General features: G+C 44.7%; 2 protein-coding genes across 3 annotated transcripts in view; both read left to right on the forward strand.

Moving 5' to 3' along the window:
• cald1b (caldesmon 1b) overlaps positions 1-11,036 on the forward strand; it is a 47,205-nt gene extending 36,169 nt beyond the window's left edge. The window contains exons 6-17 of the mRNA XM_048256177.1: positions 406-1,116; positions 1,330-1,365; positions 1,491-1,645; positions 1,749-1,914; positions 2,453-2,590; positions 4,753-4,796; positions 5,337-5,421; positions 5,571-5,720; positions 5,883-5,978; positions 8,491-8,562; positions 8,948-9,002; positions 10,319-11,036. Coding sequence (XP_048112134.1) covers positions 406-1,116; positions 1,330-1,365; positions 1,491-1,645; positions 1,749-1,914; positions 2,453-2,590; positions 4,753-4,796; positions 5,337-5,421; positions 5,571-5,720; positions 5,883-5,978; positions 8,491-8,562; positions 8,948-8,968 — 1,674 coding nt within the window. The 3' untranslated portion in view covers positions 8,969-9,002; positions 10,319-11,036. The remainder of the gene's footprint in view (positions 1-405; positions 1,117-1,329; positions 1,366-1,490; positions 1,646-1,748; positions 1,915-2,452; positions 2,591-4,752; positions 4,797-5,336; positions 5,422-5,570; positions 5,721-5,882; positions 5,979-8,490; positions 8,563-8,947; positions 9,003-10,318) is intronic.
• A 1,051-nt stretch (positions 11,037-12,087) lies between these two features.
• On the forward strand, positions 12,088-18,879 carry tnnt2d (troponin T2d, cardiac). Of its 2 annotated transcripts, none has more exons than XM_048257961.1 (11): positions 12,088-12,228; positions 13,063-13,136; positions 13,271-13,291; positions 13,384-13,441; positions 13,635-13,751; positions 13,980-14,057; positions 15,585-15,695; positions 16,007-16,122; positions 16,369-16,459; positions 17,367-17,407; positions 18,697-18,879. In XM_048257961.1, exons 2-11 carry the CDS (start codon positions 13,099-13,101, stop codon positions 18,740-18,742), a joined length of 717 nt encoding a protein of 238 aa, XP_048113918.1. In that variant the 5' UTR covers positions 12,088-12,228; positions 13,063-13,098; the 3' UTR covers positions 18,743-18,879. The 2 variants fall into 2 exon arrangements, with proteins under 2 accessions (XP_048113918.1, XP_048113919.1); XM_048257962.1 differs by lacking the exon at positions 17,367-17,407 and adding an exon at positions 17,872-17,909.
• Positions 18,880-21,683: the final 2,804 nt, after the last annotated feature.

Genomic DNA, 21,683 nt, shown 5'->3' on the forward strand with positions numbered 1-21,683 from the left:
TGCTAGTGCTAACAGCACACTCAGCCACCTCAAAAGCATGCTAGTGCTAACAGCACACTCAGCCACCTCAAAAGCATGCTAGTGCTAACAGCACACTCAGCCACCTCAAAAGCATGCTAGTGCTAACAGCACACTCAGCCACCTCAAAAGCATGCTAGTGCTAACAGCACACTCAGCCACCTCAAAAGCATGCTAGTGCTAATAGCACACTCAGCCACCTTGCAGGCATTGCAGCTGTGCAGTACAAGCATGACAAATGGTTACAGAATGAGCGTACTTGTGTCTCCTTTCCTCTAAGGAGAACAGCAAATGTTTAGTGTTCATGTGGCGTTGGAATGGTCTGGGCATCAGGGCATGTACTGTATGGGGATGGGGACAAATGGAAATGCATTTCTCTGTTTGTAGACTTCAGGAAAGGAAAATGAGGAAAAGGCTGACAAAGAGGTAGGAAGCGCAACGTTAGACAAAACAGAAGTCCACGATGACTCCTCAAAGACAGAAGAAGAATCTGTGGCGCCAGCAGTAGAAGCTGTGGTGGAGGACACAGCAACGCCTGAAGAACCAGCCGAGGTGAACAAGGAGGAAATCAAGCCTGCTGTGGAGATTGTAGTGGAAACACCATCGACTCCAGTGAGCGTAGACGTACAAGAAAAGCCCAAGGCAGAGGTTGAGGAAAAACCCAAAACAACCCAAAAGGAGCCAGAGAAAAAGTCGGAAAAATTGGAGGAGAAACCTCAACTGGTCAAGAAAGAGCCAGAGGAGAAACCTCAACTGGTCACGAAAGAGCCAGAGGAGAAACCTCAACTGGTCAAGAAAGAGCCAGAGAAGAAAGCAGAAAAGGTGGAGGACAAAGTGCCCAAATGGAAGAAAGAGCCAGAGAAGAAACGTGTGAAGACTGAAGCCCCAGTGCCCAAATGGAAACAAGAGGCTGAAGAGAAGCAGAAAGCTAAGAAAGAGGTCGAGGAGAAACAGTTCCCTCCGAAGAAAGTGGAGGAGAAAGAAGTGCCACTCAAGAAAGTAGAAGAGAAAGCAGTGGTCCCGAAGAAGGAGGCCGAGGAGAAACCCAAATGGAAGAGGGAGGTGGAGGAAAAGACATCTCAACTTAAGAAAGAGGAGGTACTGTATAGTCACTTAAGCTTGCTGGTGTGTGATCAGTCAATTCTGTCATGCTATTTGGTGTGTGATCAGTCAATTCTGTCATGCTATTTGTCAATGCTTGTAGTGACAATGTGATGATGTTACACTGAAGATGCCTTAGCCTTTATGTAGCATTTCATATCTATGCTTGTACTCTGTGTTGGAACACATTTTTTGCATTCTGCCTCCAAGACTGTTGAGGAAAAGCGAAAGCCAGCCTTCCTGCAGGTGAGAGCACAACACTATCAAATTATGGAGCCTTATTTTAGATAGTGAGGCATATAAAAGCATTCGCTCTCTCTCACTCTCTCATTCTCATTTTCTTTCTCCAACCGTGTGTGTGTGTGTGTGAGTGTGTGAATCAGAACCTCAAACAACAAAATGGAGGTCTTCCTGACCCCACAAAGCTGAAGAAACCAGAGAAAATGCCAAGGTCAGACAAAGTAATGTACAAACCTAATATAATTTCATGCATGCATGATGGTGTGTACATCTTCATAGGCATATTGTACATAAGTGTATTGTATAATGCTCAGTCGTGGTAGGGGACCAAAGAGGCAGCTTACTCAAGGAGGAGCTGAGGCTGTTTAAAGCTACTGAGCTGGAAGAAGAAGCCATGAGCAGGAGAGCCAGGAGTTCCAGAGATCATGCTGGCACACCGGGCGGGAGTATGAGCTGGAGGAGCTGAAGAGGAAGAGGGAGGAGAGGAAGAGGATGCAGGAGGAGGAGGAGAGACAGAGGAAGCAGGAGCTGGCTGACAAGAAGGCCAAAGAGGAGGCAAGTGACCACTACTGGGGTGCCCACAACCCAGCAGATAGATGGGCTCTCTCTCATACTTTGTGAAAAGAATCTGGTCATGCTCCATTTGGGGCTTTTTTAGTCATGACATGTTAATGGGCGTAGACTTCTGGTGTTGATCTTGTCCAAGCTGTTCTACTCTATTTCCAAACCTTATTAGCTCTTACAGGAAGGCTACACCGGTCATGTAACTGAAGCATTCAGCCGTGAAGCCTGCTGCAAAACAACCTTCCACTATAATCACGGGAAGAAGCTACACTATGCAGATAGTGGCGGTATGTCTAAACAAATTAGACCAGTCTTCTAAAACTATTTTTACACTCTGTGAACGGAGCGCTTCAGTTACGTGCCCGGTTAGGCAAGGATGTCTTTCCCCTCAATTAATGACTGTACACACTCTCCTTGTTCTGATGGCACTTAACACTTGTTTGTTCCGAAATGACAAGCTTTTAGTGCCATGCAAGTTGATCAGTCATCTGAACTAGTGGCACTCTTGTGTGATGTGTGTGGCTCCCAGGAGGAGAAGAGGAGGCTGAAGGAGGAGATTGAGAAGAGGAGAGCAGAGGCGGCAGAGAAACGGCAGAAAGGGGAGGCACCAGAAGCGGAGGCAAAGATGCCCTTCAAGTGTGTTGGCACCAAGGGCCCTGCCTCAAAGGTTGGTGAACATGTGCCACCAGTGTCACAGCACTAAGGAGTGAAAGCATCTGGCAGAAAGCAGGGCAGTGCATAACGCATGGAATGCGCGTAACAGCAGCAAAGTAGCAGCATAAATGTAACGAAATCCAGTAACAGTAGTTAAAGTAGCGCATAACGCGATCTAACGCGGTGTAATGCGCGAACAGTAGCATAACGTGCATCGAACGCCCGGTAATGTGCGAATAGAAGCCATCAACAGTAGTGGATAACATATGTAACGTGTGTAATGTGCGTAACAGTAGCACAGTAGTGCATAACGTATGTAACGTGTGTAATGTGCGTAACAGTAGCACAGTAGTGGATAACCCATTACGGGGTAATGCATTAACAGTAGCACAGTAGCGCAGTAACGCATAACGGCGAATAACAGTAAAGCGTATAACAGTAGTGCACAGTAGCATAACGTACGTAACGTAAGCGCGTAACAGTAGCACAGTAGTGCCTGAACGTATCGAACGCAATGCATAACAGTAGCACAGCAGTGCCCAACGCATTTAACGCGGGTAACAGTAGCACAGTAGCCTAACGCACGCGGGCAACGCATTTAACGCGGGCGTGATAGGGAAGTAACGATTACGGGTATAATGGTAAACCGCGAAAAAAATGTTGACGATAACAATTACCGCTGCTTCAAATATCATGATTATCGCTGTTGATTAGCTACGGGTGTGGAAACCCGGTGTTTAATCCTTCCCAGCTTAATCCGGAACCTGTTTTGACATACAGTAGGTTTGGCACAATGAAACAAAACTAGTACCCTACTGATTCTGTTGTCTAATTGATGGTTTTAACTACAATTCGGATTAGGCTACACCTGATTTTAAAAGGCATACCATTTTCACCACAAAATGTGCACTGTATCATGTAGCCACTCTGCGTCTTTTTATGTTTGCATCCGCATTAAATCTATTCCACTTACGTTATCAGGAGAATACAGTTGCCTAAAGTTTTATTTTGAACGCTTACTTTGGTCTCATTCATTGAATCCAAATAACAGAAATAGCAAACTCCAAGTTATGGTAGGGTAATAGTAAGCTATAAGCACATAGTCAATTAAACATGACCAAGAAAAAAGTGAACGGGACACTTTTTGAAACTATTTCAGCTTGTGTAGACCTATCAGTGCTTTCTAAATATATTGAACACACTTTTAGAAATACCGTGATAATACCGAAAAGCGTGACGATTTTGGTCAGTATAACGTGAAGTTAAATTTTCATACCGTTACATCCCTACGTGCGTAACAGTAGCACAGTACTACTGCATAACGTACGTAACGTGTGTAATGTGCGTAACAGTAGCACAGTAGTGCATAACGTACGTAACGTGCGTAACAGTAGCACAGTAGTGCATAACGTACGTAACGTGCGTAACAGTAGCACAGTAGTGCATAACGTACGTAACAGTAGCACAGTAGTGCATAACATACGTAACAGTAGCACAGTAGTGCATAACGTACGTAACAGTAGCACAGTAGTGCATAACGTACGTAACGTGCGTAACAGTAGCACAGTAGTGCATAACGTACGTAATGTGCGTAACAGAAGCACAGTAGTGCATAACGTACGTAACGGTACCACAGTAGTGCATAACGTACGTAACGGTACCACAGTAGTGGATAACGTACGTAATGTACGTAACAGTAGTGCATAACGTACGTAACGGTACCACAGTAGTGGATAACGTACGTAACGTGAACAGCGGGCGTAATATGCATACCGTACACCAGTACCACAGTAACGCGGCGTAACAGTACTGTAGTAGTGCATAACAGTAGCATTAACGCGGTCTGTAAGTGCATAACGCATGTAACAGTAGCACAGTAATTGATAACGCATGCGTAACGCACGTTAACAGTAGCACAGTAGTCGCGTGAACGCATTTAACGGTGATTTACCACAGTAGTGCATAATGTGTGTAATGTGCGTAACAGTACCACAGTAGTGCATAATGTGTGTAATGTGTAACAGTACCACAGTAGTGTGTAACATACGTAACGTGCGTAACAGTAGCACAGTAGTGCAAAACGTGCGTAACAGTAGCACAGTAGTACATAACGTACGTAACGGTACCACAGTAGTGCATAACGTGACGTGTGCCTCTGTTCCTTTGCGTTGCTAGATTGGGGTGAAAGCTGAATTTTTGAACAAGTCTGCACAGAAGAGGTAACTTCTGATTTTTATCAGATGTTTTGCATGTATGGAGTTCATATAATGAATGTGATGCCCAGTGTTTAAAAGAGAATTCCGGTGTGATTTTGACCTAAAGTGTGTTGAAACATGATACCGAGTGTGAACGTATGTCTCATAGCTCATCTCGGCTTGTCCCCTGCACTCAGAAATCTGGCACTAGTTAGCCGATGCTACAAACAGTTTTTCGATCGGCGCCAGATAGATAGAAGATAATTTTTGCATACATACGTTAACACTCGGTATCATGTTTCAACACACTTTAGGTCAAAATCACACCGGAATTCTCCTTTAAAGAGATAATGATAATTGTGTATATATATATATATATATATATATATATATATATATATATATATATATATATATATATATATATATATATATATTTTTTTTTTTTAAATTAATTCATTTAATATTAAAATTGTTTTTCAAAGTATATGAAGAAGTTTTCCTCTGGCCTGTGAAACACTCAATGTTAGTCACCTGAAAATATCTGTTTTTTCTGTCTCACAGCAGTTCTGTGAGGCCAACTCATAATGTCTCACCCATTGTGACCAAGATAGGCAACAGAATGGAGCAGTTCACGTCCGCAGCTCAGGTCAGTCGCAAGTTCCACAACTGACCAGTGGTGAGAGCTCTGTCCCCTCTGGCCAGTGGCCGGACAGCTATCCTCCATATTACTGTATTCGAGCCCTTCTCTCTGGATTCAACTGCTCTGCTGGTCTCCCTCTAATGATGTCTCTGCAGGGCAGCAAAGAGCCGCGGTCTCCAAAGTCCCCCCTGGTGGACGCTCCAGGAGAGGCAGGCGTGCGGAATATCAAGAGCATGTGGGAGAAGAGCAATGCGCAGAGCTCCCCAACAAGCCCCCTGCCAGTCCAGCAGAACGCAGTGAGCAAGGTGACCAGAGTGCAGCGGGGAGGGGAAAGAGTGGGGGGCATTTTGGAGATGCTGAATAGAATTGGAGAAAGGGGTAAAAAAAAAGAGGGGAGAGGAGAGAAGGTACGTGCTGTACATTTGGACACAACTAATTGGAGAGGAATTCTTGTGGTCTTTGTGCAGGAAACATCTGGGATGAAGACAGGTGTGACAGGTCAGCTCAACAGCTGGAAGACCAAAGCCCCAGAGCCTGAGAAGGCAGCGCCAGCAAAACCTGCTGTAAGCCATGCGGCACATCCCACAGCGTCATGCAGGCACATCCCACAGCGTCATGCAGGCCATCCCACAGCGTCATGTGGCACATCCCACAGCGTCATGCAGGCACATCCCACAGCGTCATGCGGCACATCCCACACCGTCATGTGGCACATCCCACAGCGTCATGCAGGCACATCCCACACCGTCATGCGGCACATCCCACACCGTCATGCGGCACATCCCACACCGTCATGTGGCACATCCCACAGCGTCATGTGGCACATCCCACAGCGCCATGTGGCACATCCCACAGCGTCATGTGGCACATCCCACAGCGTCATGCAGGCACATCCCACAGCGTCATGTGGCACATCCCACAGCGTCATGCGGCACATCCCACAGCGTCATGCGGCACATCCCACAGCGTCATGCGGCACATCCCACAGCGTCATGTGGCACATCCCACAGCGTCATGCAGGCAAAACTCGCACTTGTTTCCTCCCTCATATAAACACTTCCATCCTGAATGCAACTGTGAAGGCTCTCTGTCTGTATTCAGTTTGGGAAGCTGCCCACTTCACTATCTGTGCCTGGTGTCACTGTTAACATGTACTCACATAAGAGCAAATGGACTGTAAGATACACTTTTGATTTATTTTTAAAACACACTCAGTGACTGCTGATGGTAACACATCCATTGACATACAGTAGTTTTCCAGCCCAAACCAGATAACCCTGTACTGACCCCTATTGGACACCCACCAGAACATTCTGGTCACTCTTAACTAATTCTGTAAGCTTTGAACTGATTGTTCAGTGGACCTCTTTACATAAGCTGGAATTTGTAGTCAAGCCAGTGTATAGCACCCAGCACATCCCACCCACATGAACACAAATCAACCAAGCAGTTCACTGACTGAGTCGCACTCTATCTGTAGATATCTATTGCCACCTAGTGGCCAGGAATGTAAATATCTCTAAAGATGATATCTGATGAATATTGATGACATTTTGCAGAAAACAGCAGGTAATAATAAGGTCAAAGCAAATGTTTAGCATTATTATAAAAGGACAAAAGGACAGGTTTACACCTTATGGGAATGGGAAGTTCTTGGGATCACTGGAAGGTCAGTAGTGTCAAAGCGCTTATTTACCAAGAGCCAAGTGGCGGTCTTCCAACTCTCTCTCTCTCTCTCTCTCTCTCTCTCTCGCTATATTTCATCACATCTCCATATTTATTTTAAGCTTTCATCACAAGACTCTCTGATCACGGTCAGACATGTATACAATATACAAGATGGTTTTTTGATTTGATTTTTTTTTAAAAAAAGAAAAGATATTAAATTAAGGAAATCTTTGTTATATGGACTACCGGTAATTCTTATAACTTCACAAGTGTGGCCTCAAAACCACTATTTAAGAATAATCCTTTATTGTTGCCAGGTCATTAACTATTTGAGACGTCCCTCTTGTGGTTAAAAGAACACAAAGTTCTTTGAGCTGATATCAGAGGAAAGCCATGGGGAGACGAGTAGAATGCAGGCATTACCTCTTCTTCTCCACTCTGGCATTCACTTTAATCTGAACATCTATATGGGCAGATGTGCCATCTGCATGTGTACAATCTGTCATCTATATATTCTCAAAAGTATGCTTTGCACAGCACTGTCTCTGTCTATTCTATTCTATTCTATTCTATTTGTATCTGTGCTCTAAATCCAACTTGTATTTGAACAGTGTTGAAACTGTTCTATTACCATTATATATCTCCTGTATATCTCCTTTTGTCAGTTGTCTTCTCTGCTGGACCTGTCTGCTTTCCTCTGCATGCACATAAACAGGTACGACTGTAGTGTAGGAACAGTGATTAAGGCCTGACCAGAGAGCCAGGGCCTCATGGACCAGTGGCATTCCTGAGAGGGGTGGAGAGGAGAGGAGAGGATTGTACAGGAGAGGAGAGGAGGAGGAGGTGGAGAGGTGTGAAGAGGAGAGGAGAGGAGGAGATTGTAGAGGAGAGGAGAGGAGGAGATTGTAGAGGAGAGGAGAGGTGTGAAGAGGAGAGGAGAGGAGGAGATTGTAGAGGAGAGGAGAGGAGGAGTGTAGAGGGAGGAGAGGAGAGGAGAGGAGGAGATTGTAGAGGAGAGGAGAGGAGAGAGAGGAGAGGAGAGGAGAGGAAGAGGAGAGGAGAGGAGAGGAGAGGAGGAGATTGTAGAGGAGAGGAGAGGTGAGGAAGAGGAGAGGAGAGGAGAGGGTGTTGAGAGGAGAGGAGAGGGGTGGAGAGGAGAGGAGAGGAGGAGATTGTAGAGGAGAGGAGAGGAGAGGAGGAGATTGTAGAGGAGAGGAGAGGGGTGGAGAGGAGAGGAGGAGATTGTAGAGGAGAGGAGAGGAGAGTGGTTAAGGGGTAGAGGAGAGGAGAGGATTGTAGCGGGAGAGGAGAGGAGAGGAGAGGGGAGGAGAGGGGAGGAGAGAAGTGCTGGATACTTTGTCTGTGAGCCAGCAGTGAAAATTCACGGTGGGAATTCTGTTCACTCAGCAGGATCCCAAACGAGCTGACGTCACCAAACCACGTAGTCTGTGGGAAAACAAGAGCTCCACCCCAGGCCGAGTAAGAGATCACACACACACACACACACACACACACACACACACACACTAGCACATTCCCATTGTAGTGGGCAAATTACACAATGCAGGGCCAATTCAATTCAATTCAGTTGCTGACTCAAACCCCTTTTGAATTTTTCATGACTTGCTGTTAACATAAAACAAAGAACATGTCTATGAAATAATCAGTTAACCCATAAATGATCAGTTAACCCATATGGATGATCAGTTAACCCATATGGGTGATCAGTTAACCCATATGGATGATAGTACATCTGTTATTGATACCAAGGAAAAGGAGGAAGGTGTCTCATGATGCACCTTGACCTTTGAAAGGGAATACTGTTTTGTTCCCTCAGTTCTCAATGTCTTTCTGCTGTTTTCAGGTGGCCTTTGGAAAGAAATAAGTCCTGAGTGGTAATAAGTCCTGAGTGGTCAGAGGTAAATCCACCTGATTGTTTCTCTCCTCTTTGGATCTGTGGGACCTCTGCCCCTCCTCTCCTAGCTGTCTCTCTCTGTTGGCTTGTGCATAGAAGCTCAAAATCCTAATGTGTGTCTGGGTGAATTTTGGATGTCCTCTACAAAGTATCAGTGTGGTTCCTCTCATGTATGTTGCAACAGTGACACATTCCCACTCATTCCTGACGCTGGGGATTGAGCTGGCATGGGCTCCTCTTCAGCAGACCCAGGATTCTGTGATTGACAGCACGCTTGGGGTTTCAACCGCTGTGCTGTGTGATTGACAGCACGCTTGGCAGGCCGCTGTTTCACCGCCACTGACTCCTGGACTCCGGCCGCAGTGCAGTACATTTCTCTGGGATGCCTCGGGGCTCTATATTTATAAGCCCTGACCTTGTTTCCCTGTAGAGAGAACCTTGCAGGGCTCTTGGCAGGGTGCACATATCTCCGCAGTGCGCAAATTCACCCCCCCCTCCCCTCCGGTGCCACCTGGGCAGAGCAGTACTGCGGTGACAGCATACTGGCACGCATGGCGCCAGGGCCGCAGCTGTCTGCTTGTCACATTACCTGCGGGTGTCTCGGGGGATTAGCGCTCAGGGCCCCCTCCTACCTGCCCCGTGTACCCAGGGTAGCTTGCAACCACTGCCCCTCTCTCATCAGGCTCACTAGGATCAATATGCAGAGTAGTCGCTAACTGGTCGAAAGCCGCTAAAGCTAACATTTAGCATGCCTCTCTTTCAAAGGTTTGCTCTGTACTGACGGGAGAGGGAAAGGATAAGGTTGCTCGCCACTCTAAATAGTGCCCCCTCCACTGTGCACTCCACTCCCCCCCCCCTTACCCCCCTCCACTGTGCACTCCAGCCCCCCCCCCCACAGCAACCTTGGTCATTCCCACGCAGAGCACAAATAGGGCCTTCAGGGTGAAGAGGAGCGCAACTGGCAATGCAAGGCCACGCAATGCAGTGTCACTATGTAGGACCCCAGACTATGTATACCGTCATACTAGTCTTACCCACATACCTCTCACACACACACACACACACACACACACACACACACATATACACACACACACACACACTCTGTGATCGTTACACCTTTATGTGTTTTTTTCTGCGTATCTGTCTCTCTCTTTCTCTCTCTCTTTCTCTCTTTCTCTCTCTCTCTCTCTCTCTCTCTCTCTCTCTCTCTCTCTCTCTCTAAGCTTGTCACACACTGACACATACTTTTTAATATCTGTGATCTAAAATAACATACCATTAAATTCTCTCCCTCTCTCCTCTCTGTTCTTTGTAAAGAACACAAGACAGACTTCAAGGGCAGACAATCAACAGAAATATCATCACTACAGTCACCAGACAGCAGATGAGAAGCACTAACAGGACTTTACTATCCACAATTCATGGAAAACTGATTACAACCAAACGAGAGGAAAATTTAGGATATTTCGATTTACAGCCACATAACACAATATAGTGCCAGCGAACAGTATGTTACCTATTGAAGATGTCTGGTTTATTTTTCAACCATTTTGCTTCTGATGCATATCAGTCTCTGATTCCATTTATTGCCTCTTAACTGTCTGGTGCAGATGATCATGGGCCTCTAAACCGCTGGCAGAGCTGCTCACTGAATGTCTTATCTGTCTTGCGATGATCTGCCACAGCTCAATGCTTCATTTCATACAACCAATCACTCCTACAGAATGAATGACAGCTCGACACCACATTGTAATTGGCACTGGATAATTACCTTGACGCTTTGAAAATAAGTGACTTTGTAGTTTCTCAGTGTTGAGCTCTCATAGCATGCTTAGCGCTAGTTTCATTATGCCACTGCATGCAGAATAAGTGCTGGCTGCCACTGCATCAATAAAGACTGTTGCAGTACAACAAGCCCATTGCGTTCACAGTGCTTATAACTGTATCTCACTCACAGATATATGTACGACAAGCTTACCGCAGTTATATGCAACTAGGAAGAACACTTTTGCAGAAACAGACAACCTGATTAGAGTTTAATATCAGTCTGTGTGGTATCTGTGGCCAGCCAACATGCCCGTCATGGTACTAACTAACTACCTATACTAGCACTAACTATGCTAGTGTCTGATGTGTCTTTCCATATCATTGATGTGTAAGCTGTGACGCAGTGAAAAACATCTGAGCCAGTGTGGTGTCAATCAGGTAGAGGTCTCGGCCAGATGGACAGCTGTTGGTATCATGTAACCCGGTCACAACAGCATCATGTCAGGATGAAGATATATGCAATGTCACTCACCCCAGCTCAGACCTCAGCAAGATGGGCCCCCTCCAACACACACACACACACACTCACACACACACACGTATGCAATGTCACTCACCCCAGCCTAGACCCACTGAGGTCCCAACAGACTTGTGCGTCAACAATAAAGCAAGGAAGCCTGAACCTGAATGCTTTCCCTATCAGGGAAAGGCATTTTGAATAAGGGGACTGTTTTATTACTGGCCATGAGGACTAACAGACAACCACGGCTCATCTTAGTCTCATCTTACTGCTAAAAATGGCCCATGGCCTTAAAGTTTATGGTTCCAACCCTTTGATTTAATAAGCTGAGACAGGGATGGACATCAAATGTGTTGATGATGGAATGTCATGTTGGTCTTTGTTTCTCACATACAATCTGAAAAAGTTCAAACTGTACAGACATTCCATTTTGTGTAACATTTTCATTAAACCTGTAGGACACTAAATGGGCAGTTTATCAGATTGTTTGTTTTGGCTTTTGCTTAGCTCATAAAAATGACTTGATATTAACTTTTGCAAATTGTTGTTGAATTTTACCCTCAGTTGAGCAAGACAATAAATGCATATTTGAAAGAAATGTTTTTTGTTTTTATTCAGTACAGTGATTGTTTTGGGGTAAACACCTTATGGCCTTGAGTCAGTGGTACACATATATCAACAGATCTTCTATAGCAGGTGAAACAAGGTTACCTCTGATGGGAACTGCACAATGTTCGGTTTTAGAACTTCATTGACACATATATTTAGGGTTTCCCATTAGCTAACAATAGACAGGGGATCCAGCAAACACCAATCAGTGAGTGGGCACTTTGGTCATGTGGTTAGACAGACAATAGTATGTTAGCCTTGAAGCCTTAACTTGTCTATTAGGCTGCTGCTCTGCAAACAATAAGGCATTCTCTTGGCTCCGGGGATTTGGGTAAGAGGTATTTCTCTGTGTTAGTAACTGTTATTTATTTATTTATTTATTTATGTCATTGACTTTATATTCTACCTATGTAGAGGTATTGATACATGAATGATGTTAAAACCTAGTTTGAGGTAAAACACAGGGAGATTGAGACTTTGAATAAAAAACTATTTGTTTGACTATGATGTATATAGTGCAGCAAAATCTGTCTTTTTGAGATGCAAAGATAAAATGATGATGCAAATGATGAAATAGGGATGGAGTGTTCCAGGCAATATTGTGTTGAACATTTGTATTATTGTACAGATTTGTAGAAGTAGTATGTATGGGAGATAAGCACAAATAAGGTATACAAGGCAATAAGGTATTAAATACACCAGCATGACCTTGAGCAGAATTAATAATAATAACTGCCGGAACTTATAAAAGTAATTTCATGTGTTAGCGTGTCACTTATACCCAGCAGAGGACTGAGAGGAGTATGCTAAATATGTGACCCAACTTGTGAGTCATTCTCCACTACAAAGGCACTATGCGTGATCCGAATAACTGAGACCGCTCTGTGATGGGAGCTATTTGTTAAAGCATTAATGGGGTTCCCCGTTTCTCAGAAATGGCATGTAACTAGCCCATTACATTCAAAGAATAGTTTTTGTTACGGGGACTTACTTCAGTGAAATGGTCCCATACATACACAAGCATCTTAAGTAGCTTCTGTGTCTTTTGTGTTTTTTTTTTTTGTCTTTTGTGCTTTTGTGTTGTGTCTTTTGTCTATCTATCTATCTATCTATCTATCTATCTATCTATCTATCATCGGTTCTTAACATCCTCCGTTGGTTTCAGGGTTCTGCTAGGTTCTGCAAGGTTCAGCTCACAGACATGGGGGACACAGAGGAGGTAGTGGAGGGGGATGTGCCGTAAGTTCACATCAGTCAGTACTGTACTATAAATACAAAAATGTTGAAAGGTATTGCATTATTCCATTGACTGACATTCCTCCTCCCTCCCTCCCTCCCTCCCTCTCTCTCTCTCTCTCTCTCTCTCTCTCAAGGGAGGAAGTAGCCAAACCAAAGTAAGTATTTTTTATTATCTTACTCTACATAATGAAATTCCCTCCCATGAGAGGACAGCTTCTCTAAATGTCCTCAAATGTGAACTCCGCAGGTTTATGCCCAACATGACAGCTCCAAAGATTCCAGAGGGTGATAAAGTGGACTTTGATGTGAGTTACACACACACACACACACACACACACACACACAGAGGGTGATAAAGTGGACTTTGACACACACACACACACACACACACACACAGAGGGTGATAAAGTGGACTTTGATGTGAGTTACACACACACACACACACACACACACACACAAAGAGTTTGCCACACTAACGTCTTCTGCTGGGATCTTCAGGATATCCACCGGAAGCGGCAGGAGAAGGATCTGTCCGAGCTGCAGTCGCTCATCGAGGCTCACTTCGTCCAGAGGAAGAAGGATGAGGAGGACCTCCTCTCCCTGGTCAACAGGATTGTGAGTAGGCCCCACCCCTTCCTGCAGGACCAGACCCAACATGTGTCTGTGGCAGGTATTGCTAGACATGATATTATTTTATACCAGTAACCAGACAAACACTCACTCTTTCTTTCCCTCTCCCTCCCTCTCCCTCTCTCCCTCCCTCCCTCCCTCCCTGTGTGTGTGTGTGTGTGTGTGTGTGTGTGTGTGTGTGTGTGTGTGTGTGGCTGTTGGCTGCCTGCGCAGGAGAAGCGTCGTGCTGAGAGAGCTGAGCAGCAGAGGATACGTTCGGAGAGAGAGAAGGAGAGGCAGGCCAGACTAGCTGTACGCACCCTGCTCTGCTGCCCTCTCCTGGCCACCATGCACCATGCACCCCATGTTCACCTCAGTCTTTTTACCCCTGCCGAAAAAAACAGCTAGAAACTAGCTTATGTTGGTAGCTGGTTTTAGCTGGTCTTTGCTGGTTTTCTTTCAGCTTTTGCTGGTGTAGCTGGTTGGGCCACCAGCTGGATATGCTGGCGTGACCATCTGAGGAAACTGGTCATGCTGGTGTGACCAGCATCCCTGCTGAAAAAAACTTGTTTGACCATCCTAAGATGGTTTACCTGCTAGCCCAGCAAAACTCTTGCGAAAACATACCTTCAGCTGGTTTTCCCAGCTTATGATGGTAATTCAGCTGGTTTTGCTTGTCGTACCACCTCAAGCTGGTCATTTTAGCTGGTGTTGCTGGTCTAGCATGACCAGCTTGGCAGGCTGGTCACCAGCATGACCATCTTGCACCAGCTGTATCCCACAATACACCAGCATGATCAGCTTCCTCAGATGGTCACGCCAGCATATCCAGCTGGTGGCCCAACCAGCTATACCAGCAAAGACCAGCAAGAGCTGAAAGAAAACCAGCAAAGACCAGCTAAAACTAGCTAAAACCAGCTACCAGCATAAGCTGCTTTCTAGCTGTTTTTTTCAGCAGGGGCATGTGACCAACTGAGTAAGATGGTCATATTTGTGACCAGCCTGCCAAGCTTGACATTGTTGGTGTAAGATGGTCATGCTGGTTTGCTAGAATGACCAACATAAGCCGGCATGGCCAGTTAAACCAGCAATGTAGACCAGCAACACCAACTAAAATGACCAGCATGAGGTGGTATGACAAGCAAAACCAGTTGAATCACCATCGTAAACTGGGTAAACCAGCTGAAGGTTTGTTTTCGCAAGAGATTTGCTGGTCTAGCTGGTCAACCATCCTAGGGTGGTCAAACAAGCTGGTCATCAAGCTGGTCAACCAGCAAACCACCTTTAGCTGGTCAGGCTGTTTTTTTTCAAATCTGCATACAATAATACAAACTAGCAATACTATAAATAATTATGTTTTACAGTCATACCCTAATAACATTGCATCAGGAAATCTAATGTAGGTAGCCGAGAAATCTAGACGCACCCTAGCGGCAGATGTGGGTCTGGCTGGTCAGACTAATGTCCATTTACCTAAAGGCCTAAAGGCCAAATAAAAGTCCAAATAGTTATAGAACACAGATGCTGATGTTCTCCTTCATGCTGTGGGGTGCTAGAACACAGATGCTGATGTGATAGAACACAGATGCTGATGTTCTATGTTCTCCTTCATGCTGTGGAGTGCTAGAACACAGATGCTGATGTGATAGAACACAGATGCTGATGTTCTATGTTCTCCTTCATGCTGTGGAGTGCTAGAACCCAGATGCTGATGTGATAGAACACAGATGCTGATGTTCTATGTTCTCCTTCATGCTGTGGAGTGCTAGAACACAGATGCTGATGTGATAGAACAAAGATGCTGATGTTCTATGTTCTCCTTCATGCTGTGGGGTGCAGGAGGAGAAGGAGAGGAAGGAGCAAGAGGAGCAGAGGAGGAAGCAGGACGATGATATGAAGAAGAAGAAAGTTCTCTCCCAAAAGACCCTGCAGTCCGGCCTGCAGTCCAAGGTTGGTGTGCTGCTCACAAACACACAATTTCACTCAAGTAATTCGCAGCATCTATAATGTCTTATACCCCAAAACACATGTACATACTATCCAATGTGCTTCCATTAAAAAATATGAGCAATTACATGTTGGAATGTAATTGGATTTGGATTGTAGGTGCTTTGAAAATTAATGTATTTAATTCTGACAGAAGATGAAAAATATAACAGGATAAAGATGTGATATTTCAGAATAAAGACCCAAGTCCAGTATAATGCATTTGCTGTGTGCTTGACCTGTGTGAACCTGAAGCTCTGTTGGTCCACTAACAGCAGTCCGAGGGGAAGAAAGGGGCCAAGAAGCAGACGGAGAGGGAGAAGAAAAAGAAGATCCTGGCTGACCGACGAAAGAATCTCAATATTGACCATCTGAGCGATGACAAACTGAAGTGCGCATTTCCACTTTCCTTACTTGTTAAACTTAATGGTCATAAAGTAATGCTGAAAATAGCCCTCGTCATCAGGGCAAATGCTTAAATTCTGATCTCAGAGCAACCTGACTGCTCCTTCCAGCTGTGAAATCAATACACTGTTACTGTGCTGTCTGCACACACCAGGACCGTGGTCTTCCACTCCCAGCCACAGGGGGCAGATAATGAGCATTTCCAACAGGTCTCCTATTGTGTTTCCCACAGGGAGAAGGCTACTGAGCTGTGGCAATGGTTGATGGAATTGGAGGGAGAGAAGTTTGACCTCACGGAGAAATTCAAAAGACAGAAATATGAGGTGAGAGATTGCTTTCACACATTAAGGTTAGGGTTAGGGTCACATGCACACTTGGGTACTGGGTTAGGGTCCCATGCACACTTGGGTGCTGGGTTAGGGTCCCATGCACACTTGGGTGCTGGGTTAGGGGTCACATGGGTTGGGATACTGGGTTAGGGTCCCATGCACACTTGGGTACTGGGTTAGGGTCACATGCACACTTGGGTACTGGGTTAGGGTCCCATGCACACTTGGGTGCTGGGTTAGGGTCACATGCACACTTGGATACTGGGTTAGGGTCCCATGCACACTTGGGTACTGGGTTAGGGTCACATGCACACTTGGGTACTGGGTTAGGGGATACTGGGTTAGGGTCACATGCACACTTGGGTACTGGGTTAGGGTTACATGCACACTTGGGTACTGGGTTAGGGTCACATGCACATTTGGGTACTGGGTTAGGGTCACATGCACACTTGGGTACTGGGTTAGGGTCACATGCACACTTGGGTACTGGCTTTCACACAGTTGAACATTTGGATACTGGATTGGATTGGGGGGTAACCATGAACTATCCTACCAGACTGGGAGTCCAGAAAATAGTGAATTCAGGACCAAAAATAATTTCTATATTCAAACCAGTTTGTACACGACTTTTCTTTTCTTTCCTTTATTCAATTCCACCAAGTGGCCGTAAGTGGCCGTATACTGGGATGTCCAATTCCGCCAAGTGGTGGTATACTGGGATGTCCAATTAACGCCAAAGTGGCCGTATACTGGGATGTCAATTAACGCCAAGTGGCCGTATACTGGGATGTTCAATTAACGCCAAGTGGCCGTATACTGGGATGTCCAATTAACGCCAAGTGGCCGTAATACTGGGATGTTCAATAAATGCTCTGGGGCTTAACCTGTGACTTGCTTCCAGATCGCTGTGCTCCAGTGCCGTATCAATGAACAGAGCAAGTTGTAAGTAGAAGAGTTGGGAGGGCTCTGGTTCCCACTAGGGATGCACAATATTGGATTTCCAAAAACACCGATCCTTCCCTGAAACCATATTGGCCTGGCACATTAGCCGAAATCATCTGCCGATAATCAGCTTCTGCAGTTTTTATCTCCTGATACCGATCTAGTGCCAATATTATCGTGCATCTCTAATATCCCCGTAACCGTGGCCTGCTTGCTGGTCTGACATGGGTCAAGGTGGTCGTTTGCACGAGGGAGAGGTAACGGATGATGGTAAGTGACTGCGGACGTTGTCCCAGGTGATAGGGTGAGCTGTGGGTCAGGACTCAGGAGGTAGGATGACTCAGGTGAGGTTCCGTGTGCCATGTTCAGGACTCAGGAGGTAGGATGACTCAGGTGAGGTTCCGTGTGCCATGTTTGAACTTGTGTTGTGTGCGCGCTCAGCAGAGCTCTGTGTGTCTTCACAGATCAATCAGCTCCTTACGCGCGTGCAGTGCCACCAAAGGTAAGTGCTGAGACCACCTGCTGAAAGGGCAGTGGAGGCGGAGCTTCCGTGCGCTCGGAGACAACGCATGTTCTGTTTTGAGTCCGTGTGAATTTCAAACGGTTCCCTCTCAACACTGAACATGCCTACTAGCTCCACAGTCCTTTCAAAACCTGATGAGCTCGTTGTGAGAAATTGTCACTCTCCTATGGATATTCAGAAGGTGTCCAAGACATTTTGCGTCTCAAATAGTCTGTGTGGAGGTCTTGGACACCTTGAATGCCATTGGAGGCCATAATAACAGCCCTGTTGACCACTTCTGCACAGCTCATCGGTGGCGTTGGTGTGTTTGTGATGCTTGGGCATGACTTGGACAGTAACTTCCATTCCACCCCATGTTACCCAATACAGGAAAGAGGAATTGGGAATTGCTGCTCATTATTGCCAAACAACTTCAATATTCTCAGTAAAAAAAAAGTATCCATTCTTATACGTCTTGTTGTGGAGCCCCCTGTGTCACTCCTGCTTACTGTTAAGGCCCTAAACCTGTGAGATGTTACAGTGGAAAATATTATGATCCCTGCACATAACAAAGGCACCAAATCAAAGGTAGTATATCTGACAGTATTTTAATCCTGGCGTTTCAATTTACTGGAAGAAAAAACGTAATTGGTCTAATTGTGAGTTTGTTTTAAGTTATGAATTCAAATGTGCAACAACTCCCAGGCATGAGATGCAGTAATGAAATAAGCATATTCATCTTTGTGCCTCACAACATGCTTACCTGCCTCCTTATCCCACTCTTCAGTGCCAAAGGTCGTGCCAAGGGCAAGATGGCCGGCCGGCTGAGGTAAAGAGACTGCAGTGGACCGAAGGCCTGAGTGAGGAGATTGTGTGTTTGTGTTTTATCTGTTTATTGATTTATCGGATTACCCCAGAGACTCACATGTACCTGAAGAGCATTAAAAGTATTACCATTCATGGTCTTTTATTCTGGTTTTCCATGTTTTGTGAAGAGTAAGGTGCAGAATTGTACAACATAGGTAATGGACTGGGCTAAACAAAGACAATGTGATGTTCCTGGATCTGACATGTCACACAGATGACATGTCAGATACATTTCTTTGCAAGTTATTAGGCAGCCATTTGATACAGACAGATAGAGCAGGGGTCTCAAAATCAAATGAGCTAGGGGCCACTTCTGCCAACGTCATCTGATTGGAGGGCGGCTATTTCTGAAAATGCTGTTTTTTTTAAAACACACAAACACACAAAACTGCAAACAGAAAGTGCAAGTGTTTTTATCTCTTTTTAGGCACCTGAGCAACCTTAGCTTATAAATAAAATAATGATGAAATAAATATTAATCCAAATTATGAAACAGAACAAAACAAAACAAAAAGCATAAAAACAGGTATGTGTGTGTTTCACACCAAATAAAAATATTTTCCTCTCATAACTTATTTAAACCTGCATGGCAAACTTTAGGCACCAGAGCAATGGGACAACACCATTGGATTTTGACATCAAAATGTCAAAAGGTTTGAAAGTGGTCAGAGATAAAGTCCTACTGTAAATATAAAATCTATATAAACAAAGGTTTATGAAGGGGGTAAATTTACCCATCTAATTTGCCACTGTATCACAAACACCTCAAATTATGCACCTTTCAGTAAATACTAGATGTTGAACATATTTGAGCAGGTTTACTTTCTTTTTTGTCATATTACCCATATAACAAATTAACAGAAAAACAGTAGGCCTAAGATGTAAACCAACAATAGTAAACTATTACAAGCCTATAACCACAAACCGTTATTATAGGCCTACAATAATGTACTATGGTCAAATCAGTTCCTATCGTGGGTGACTTTGTTGTTCTTCAGAGCCCTATTTTTTACTACCTCTGCTGTCTGTACCGCGTCCATTACGGTCACTATCATCACGATTACCACTGCCACCTCCAGCTATGTTGAGCAGAGGGTCGAAATAAGCATGGTATGCTTAGTGGACACGTCGTACACGCAAAGATGCACCTCCAATCACAGAGGCACCGTGACTATCACTGTCAATAGTCGATCATAATCTCCAAAAGGCAGATATTCTCCTTCAGAATCAGAATAGGTGAATAACATAGCCTACCCAAGACTTCATCACACGTGAACGTTTTTTCAACATTTGGTGTCGACCTATTTCTGCTTCTATTTGTGCAAAATTACGGCCTGCATCGCTTCCGCGTCATTACAAATGCACGTCTTTGTGTTTCTCGCGTGTACAAAATTTCCTGAAAACGTTGTGCAGCGAATTTGGGCTTGAATCGAAGCTCTGGATGTCTGCAATTAGTGAAGGAGAGTACAAATGGGATTTGTCACCGTCTTGGATCTATCGTCTATCTTAACCAGTGTTGTTGTTTGTCGCAATCAAAAATACCCTCAAGGGCCGAATTACATATTATTTTGACATTAGGTCGCGGGCCGGAAGCGGGCCAGAATTGGCCCGCGGGCCGGAGTTTGAGAACCCTGAGGGGTATTTCACAAAGGCAGAATTAAGACATCCAAGATAAGTGATAAAGCGAGGTTTGACATAGCGTTGTCTGGTCATCCTAGCTCAACTCATTTCACCTAACGTCAATCCAGGATCAGTAGGAGCGACTATGTCAAGCCAGGTAATTCAGGATGTGTGCGCGTTCTCGTTTCTGCCCCAAAGAACTCACGGTTGGAATAAAAAAGACGCGGAAAATAGCGTCATTCACACAAAGTGAACAGCCGCTTTTGATATAGACTAACAATGAAGTAAAGTTGTCCTTTTTGGAATGGGGAATCATGGCTATTTCTGTAAAACAGCAGGAGTAGGCGTGGTAGACCAACTGAATGCAAATTTACGTATGCACCCACGTGTGAGTGCTTCCTTGTCTCGACACGCAACGTCATTTAAAAAAAGCGCCTGCCCTTGCAAAGATGCACATAGTAGGCCTATGATATACCTTATTACATTATAGTTGAAAACACCTTCGAAAACTTGCCCCTCCACTTCCAATCAACTACAGTAGGCTATTCAGCAAACGTCTATCAACAAAAGAAGCAAACAACCTAGGCCTATGTTAATAATTATAAGGCTATCACAATTAAAATAATAACCATATGGTAGTAGGCAGACAATCCGGTTTGTTTTGCGAGCAAATGCATTTAGCAAATACTATATAAATGGAATAAAGCTCCTTAAAAATTAGCACGGAGATCTGATTTGAATGACACCTAGCTGAACCAATAAGACAACATAATTATCATTAGAATTAACTTAGCTTGGCTGTTAGCCTGGTCGGGACCAGGCTAGGTGCAGAGAATAAATCCCCATGGTAATTTATGTGCCATCTCTTTTGTGAAACCAAGTCTAGGCTAAATTCATCCAGGATAACCAAAAAATCCCAGCTTAATCCCTTATCTAGGTTTTGTGAAATACCCCTCTGGTCTAGAGACAGTGTAGTTGCATCTCCCATAGGCCCAATAGAAAACCCAGAAATGTTGAGTACCTTAAAGTTTTATTGCAGAAATGTCATCTATAGGCCTAGTGGATGGATTTCAACTTGGTTGCTAAAAGTTGCACTTTGGGCAATTAGCATAATAAGATCATTGAAGCGTGAATAGGGTCAAATGTTAAATTATAGCCTAGCTATCACCTAGCCTGGCTAGCGCCACCGCTTCTCAATGCGCGCAAGGCAGCATGGGAACACCCAGGCTAGCTATCACCATGAAACCTTCGCAGTTAATTACTTATGTTAAGATGAGAAAAAAATGT

The sequence above is a fragment of the Alosa alosa genome, chromosome 11 (assembly GCF_017589495.1).
Source record: "Alosa alosa isolate M-15738 ecotype Scorff River chromosome 11, AALO_Geno_1.1, whole genome shotgun sequence".
NCBI classification, from domain to species: domain Eukaryota; kingdom Metazoa; phylum Chordata; class Actinopteri; order Clupeiformes; family Clupeidae; genus Alosa; species Alosa alosa.

Bases quoted from the DNA above. Each gene is read 5' to 3' on its own strand.
- tnnt2d (XM_048257961.1), top strand. From the start codon at position 13,099: ATGGGGGACACAGAGGAGGTAGTGGAGGGGGATGTGCC. The intron at 13,292-13,383 runs GTAAGTATTTTT...TGAACTCCGCAG, and splicing joins GAGGAAGTAGCCAAACCAAA to GTTTATGCCCAACATGACAG. The intron at 13,752-13,979 runs GTGAGTAGGCCC...CTGCCTGCGCAG, and splicing joins TCTCCCTGGTCAACAGGATT to GAGAAGCGTCGTGCTGAGAG.